General features: G+C 30.4%; 1 protein-coding gene across 1 annotated transcript; it reads left to right on the top strand.

Annotated features, from left to right (window-relative positions):
• Positions 1-448: 448 nt before the first annotated feature.
• LOC129616516 (uncharacterized) lies at positions 449-2,556 on the top strand (the record flags this gene model as incomplete). Its single annotated transcript, XM_055532171.1, has 2 exons — positions 449-2,390; positions 2,473-2,556. Coding segments are annotated over 2 exons (2,026 nt in total), but the record flags the coding sequence as incomplete, so codon positions are not given.
• Between the last annotated feature and the right edge of the window lie 4,275 nt (positions 2,557-6,831).

Genomic DNA, 6,831 nt, shown 5'->3' with positions numbered 1-6,831 from the left:
TTTAATTCTGTGATTGATAACAGTTTTTTCAAAAACGAAGTAAAACATAGTAGTAGAAATTCATAACGATTATGTAAATTGAAATTCATTCAAAATTTTTTGTTGTTAAACAAAAAGAAAATATTGATATACATAATCTCAATATTAAGCTATGCATTCCATTATTTAAGAATATTGCTCTCATTCTCTTTTTCTAATTTCTTTCTATTCTCATTCTTAATTTTTGTTTTTTTTTGTTTTGTTTTTGTTGTTTACTAATGCAATAGTATACAGAAAAAGTAATACATTATAATAATGTGTTTGTTTGTTTGGTGAGTGGGCGACAACTAAGCAAAAATAAAATTTTGCATGTATGAAACAATTTAAATATAATGTGTACGAACGAGTGTAGCCAGGGAGATCACTAAGCATAATAAAAATTTTTGCTTTGTGATATAATTATATGTAGTATACAAAAGGGTATAATAGGTTTTAATCCAGTTAATGAAAGAATCTGCACCTTAAGAATCAAGGGAAAATTTAATAATATATGTCTAATATCAGCGTATGCACCTACAGAGGAGGCGAGTGAAACAATAAAAGAGGTTTTCTATGACGAACTAAGTCTTGTATGCGAAAGGGTGTCAAAATATGATACAATTATTATAATGGGCGATTTTAACGCAAAAATAGGCAAGGAAGAGCTGGCACAACGGGTTGCTGGAAAATTTTCAATGCACGAAGAAACAAGCGAAAATGGACACCGATTATTACAATTCGCGAGCGAAACATCGTTAAAAATTAAAAGTACGTCGTTTAAGAGAAAAGAAATACATAAAGGTACATGGAAAATACCTGGTACAAATCTAGCGAACCAAATAGATCACGTACTAATATCCACAAGATGGTCATCATCAATAATTGATGTAAGAAGCTGTAGAGGTGCAAACTGCGATAGCGATCACTATCTAGTTAAAACCATACTACGACAAAGAATATCAAACGTAGCAAAAAATAGAGGAGTACGAAGAGTCAAATGGGATAGTGACAAATTAAAAGACAATGAAATAACTCAGCAATTTCAAAACTCCGTCAAGAATCTTATGCATGAAACAGACTATATATTTGAAAATATAGATGATGAATGGAATGAAATTGAAACGGCCTTAATTGAAAGCGCCAGAAATGTTATCGGACAAAAACAAATGCAAAGAAATGCCGAATGGTTTGATAATGAATGTAGAGAAGCCATAAAAATAAAAAATGAAACGCGACAAAAAACTCTACAAAGATGTACAAGAGCAAATATGGAGAATTATACAGAAAAGAGACGAATAGCTACAAAATTATGCCGAAATAAGAAAAAATTATATATGAAAGAAAAAGTAAGTCAAATACAAAATGACTACAATCATGGAAACATCCGAAAATTTTACAAAGATATTAACTACGCAGCTAACAACTTCCAGCCGAAACTAGCATTATGTAAAGATAAAGATGGAAAAATGATTACAGAAGAAAATGAAATCATAAAACGATGGGCAGAGCACTTTAAAGACACATTGAACAAAACAACAGAGGAAAGTCAAGAAGATGAAAATATAATATATACTGCTGAACCCCTAATAGACACACCATCAATGAGTGACGTAAAAAACGCAATAAATAAGCTAAAACACAACAAGGCGCCAGGCGAAGACGCAATAACAGCTGAGCTGTTATGTAAAGGAGGTGAACATTTATTTAAGAAATTACATAATCTAATATGTAATGTATGGTTACAAGAGACTATACCTGAAAAATGGCGCATTAGTATTTTAAGACCAATACACAAAAAAGGGGATAAAACTGAGTGCAATAATTACAGAGGTATTATGCTATTGAATGCTGCATACAAGGTGCTGTCTAATATACTGTATGAGAAAATTAGACCTTACTACGAAGAAATTATAGGCGAATATCAGTGTGGGTTCAGAAATCAGAGGTCGACTGTTGATCAAATTTATCTATTAAAGCAAAATATGGAAAAATGTTACGAATTTGGTCAAGATCTACATATACTATTTATTGATTTTCAACAAGCCTTTGACGGTGTAAATAGAAACAAAATTGTACAATCACTATTAGGACTTGGTATACCCAGAAAATTAGCAAATCTTACTATGGCAACGATGGTTGGGTCAAAAGCGAAGGTAATGATACAGAATTCGGTGTCAGATAATTTTGAAATTCAATTAGGAGTACGACAGGGTGATGCATTATCAGCTATGCTATTTAACATAGTATTGGAAAAGGCTATAGGAGAAATGGATGGGGGTGGAAATATTTTTACAAAGTCCCATCAAATAATTGCATACGCTGATGATATAGCAATCATATCAAAAAATTACAGGACTCTAGTTGAAACATTCGTGACACTAGAGGAAAAATGCAAAAAATTCGGACTAATAATAAATGAAAAGAAAACAAAGTACCTAAAAATATCGAAACAAGAACACAGAAGAACCGCCTAAAATATCACCATCAACGAACACAATTTTGAGGGTGTTACACATTTCACTTACTTGGGAGTATTAATAAAAAATGACAACAGTATGCACTCAAGCATACAAGACAGAATAACAGCAGGAAATAGAAGCTACTTTGCAAATAAGAAATTATTACAATCGAAATTACTTACAAGACAAACGAAACTTATAATATATAAAACCATTATACGACCAATTGTCACCTATGGATGTGAGTGCTGGACACTTACTGTTAGAGACGAAAATAACCTACGTATATTTGAAAGGAAAATACTCCGTAAAATATTTGGTGCAAAAAGACTAGATAATGGCGAATACCAAAGAAGAACAAATGAAGAATTAAATAATATAATGAAAGACGAAGATATTGTAAGATTTGTAAAAGCACAACGATTAAGATGGGCAGGTCATTTAATACGTATGAATGAAAATCGAGCGCAAATTAAAATATTCAAAGCAAGACCATTACATAACCGGACTAGAGGCAGACCGAGAGTAAGGTGGAAAGATAATATTGAAAATGATACCAGAAAAATGGGTGTACAAAACTGGCAACATTGTGCACAAGATCGAGTTGTCTGGAGAAATATTGTGAAGAAGGCTAAAGCTCACACCGAGCTGTAACGCTAAATGATGATGATGATGATATAATTATATGTGTACGAGCGAGTGTTGATAGGGAGCAATCTCAGCAAAATAAAAATCTTGCTTTATGAGATAATTATATGTGTACGCATGAGTGTTGATCTTATTCATATTAAACAATATAAATTGTGTGCATGTATATTTTTGAATATTTTTATTTTTTGCGTATCTTGCTTCTATGTATATTATATGAGACGATTTCACTTATGTATATGTAGGATTGAATGTGTACAGCTGTATGAAATAATATTTTCTCTTGGGCATAATATACGAATTTATTCTAGTATGTATGTAAAAGGAGAAATTAATAATTGTAATTCTGATGATTCATGTCATTGAAAAAAATATTTTGTGAATTTGTACAATAAATAAAAATAAAAGAGTAGTGTAGATTAAGAAAATGTATCAATAATTTTCATTCTACGAACATTTCATTGTATGGTGCGAAAGGAAAACATATGAAGATCAATACTTAGTGTTTTGCGTAACTGACCGTTTTGTTTCATGCACATTTTTTATATTATTAGGAATAAAATATTATGTTTGTATGTAGGTACATTTTATCAAGTTAATTTCGCTGTAAATTGAATTAAATTTGTATTAATTTTTTTTTTTTTTAAATTTATGGTTTTTTAAAGTTTTTAATGGCGCCCCTGCTTTTCTATCGCCCACTGCAAATGCATACTTTGCATATATGAACCATCCATCCCTGTCTGCATGTATATATTTTTTTAAAGCTTGCTGACGATTTTTTCAGACAATTTTAAAATAGAGCTATCTCGGGGTTAAAAATTTCAATGTCAGATTTTTCTAGGACCTAGCCTAGCGTGTAGCCTTGCAGGTAGCGTGGTAGTCTGATAGCCAGACGGTTATTGGATCAATGCTTGCCTGGGTGTTGTCGTATTTTTTTTTTTGGATTATTTTAAAAAATTTTTTTTATTTTGTTTAAATTTTTTGTTTTATTTTTTTCTAATATATAACAGATAAATATTATTATAAAAGTTTAAAGAAAATTTTCAAAAAAATATTGTTATAATAGTTTGGAAAAATTCGCAAAATTTTAAATACATAAGCATGTATGTATATTTTTTTAAAGCTTCTTAACTAATTTTTTTTAAGCATTTTTTATGAATTGAATAATATTCGTAATTGTGGTTTGATATATAGAAATAAATTTTCAACACATAATTACTAAATCATGGCAATGATTTATACCTATATTTATTGCAATGAAACCATAAGAATTTTTAAATAATGCAATCGCAGAAAGGCAGTGGTTTGCTTCTCCTAGTGCGGTATACTATACTAAAACTCTAAAAAAATAAAATGGCCATTCAAATTTACCGTTATCTCTAATCCGTTTTTTCCAAATTTTTATCTCGGTTTTCTTCTAGACCGTAGGTTGTGGGAGCCTGAAATTTTACCAGCTTTTACACTTTACATTAATAAATAGTTCATTTCGTTAAAGAAAATTTTTTCCATCTCCACCTCTCTCAAATTATCGGCTCTCTAAATTTGTAAAATTTGAATTTTTAACGCCTTCTATTTCCGGAACCACAAGCTTTTCCAAATTTCTAAAACGCAAAAAGCTACCCCTCTAAAACGCAAAATGTTAACCCCTCTTTATATTAATTTTTGCTTAATTTCAAAGACTGCATAAATCGTTCATTCTAAATACATGCAATCCTAGAAATAGTTTCGTTTATGAATGAAAATAATTTTAATAGTGTCATAGGTATGCATAGACTGTATTTAAAAGCAGTATTTTCACATGTTGAAGGGAAAAGTGCTAAAATACAAACCATTGGTTCGACCCACTTTATTTTCTTCAAAAACACGCCCGTAATATACATACATATAGATATTATTTTTTTTTTTGCTATTACATAATAAGGTAAAACTTAAAATTAGAAAAGTTCTTAAAAATAACTACACAAAAGTACACAATGAAACAAATAATTAGTTCCTTTGATTATTTATTTTAGAACCACGCTTTGAGCTACGTCGTATAAAATCGTAAATTGCCTGTGGCAATAAGCATTTTAAGGGATCAATTACTGTATACGTATTAAATAATTTGCTGCTAAAATCCGTGCACGTATGTGTCTGGATTTTTTAATACATGCGAATAAAACGAGTGAATGTATAATTAGTTAATACAAATACTATATAGGCCATAGGGTAATGCGTATAGCATACTTTTTCTATGCAAAAAGTCTCAGGTTCGAAACCTGAAAAATGCGATTCTTATTTAAAATGAAATTAAAAAAGCTTTACCCTCACAAATCAATATCAGCGAGTTTCCGTTCTAAATATTTTTTTGTAAATACCCTATTTGCAAAAAATTTAATGAAAAGAATGACATTTTTTATAAAATTTTGTACTAAAAATATATTGTCAAGAAATTTATTGTACACTTATATTTTGCTTACTAAAACATTTTGCAGCAGATCGCGAAAAGAATAAATAACTAGATTCTTACGTCCATACATACTTATTATTAAACAATGTAGATTTTATTAACTCTTTACAATTCTCTTATGGAACTGTTCACCTTTTGTTTTAACTCACACCTCCAAAAATTAATTTATATACAATATTTATACCTCCAAAAATAAATAAAAACAAGAAAAAATAGAGTTGACCGTGTCATCTCTGTGATAGCCTCTGACTATGGCGTAGACTATGACTTTAGGTTGTCATATTGCTATATTAATTTATGCTAAATTTCAGTACTGTGTTTTCAATATTTTTTTAGATATAGCCAAGCTGCTACTGAAGTTGTATAGCAACTACCGGAAAGAGCCAAGCAATTTCATCGAATTTTATTAAAAGCACTGGCCACACTAATATATTCACTTGTGTGAAATTTTAATATCACAGGTTTTATAGTTTCTGAGATATATCCAAAAAAACTTTTAAAGTTGTATGGCGGCTACCAGAAAAAGCCAAGCAATTTTGAAGAATTTTATTCAACACGTTGGTCCTACTAATATATTTCCTCGCGCGAAATTTCACTATCACAGCTTTTATAGTTTCTCAGATATAGCCAAAAAACTTTTGAAGTTGTATGGCAGCTAGCAAAAGGAGCTAAGATATTTCAACAACCTTTATCAAATACATTGGCACTTCTAATATATTTACTTGTAAGAAATTTCAATACCACAGGTTCTGGTATTTACTACAACAAATCATTTGTGAAAATTTGGTGAACTTAGCTCAATTAGTTTTGGAGTTATCGTGGGGTCGAAGACGGGGAATTAGAGATTTTTCTCAAAACGAGAAATATAGAAATTTGCTTGCCGTCGGAGGCTCATTTGACATATAATACGGGTCTTAAAATAAAAGTTTACGATTGTTATAAAGCGGTACATCCCAGCAATGAGTCGAGAGGTAGTGCAATACTAATAAAAGAAAGTATAGATCATAATGAAGAATTCAAGATAGAAACAGCAGAAATTCAGTTTATTTTGATATAAATTAAATCTACTTAACAGGACTTTAGTGTTGGTTGCTGTATACTGTCCATCAAATCGCAACATTAATAAAAATAGATTTCCAGCACAACAATGGCCATAGATACCAAATAGAAGGTGACTATAATGCCAAACCTACAGTATGGGGTTACTTATTGCCCTCTTGACACTAACAAGATTCCTGATATTATTGACCTTAATTA

This window comes from Condylostylus longicornis, unplaced genomic scaffold (assembly GCF_029603195.1).
Source record: "Condylostylus longicornis isolate FDR11 unplaced genomic scaffold, ASM2960319v2 ptg000233l, whole genome shotgun sequence".
NCBI lineage: Eukaryota > Metazoa > Arthropoda > Insecta > Diptera > Dolichopodidae > Condylostylus > Condylostylus longicornis.
This window is presented reverse-complemented; position numbering and strand designations above follow the sequence as displayed.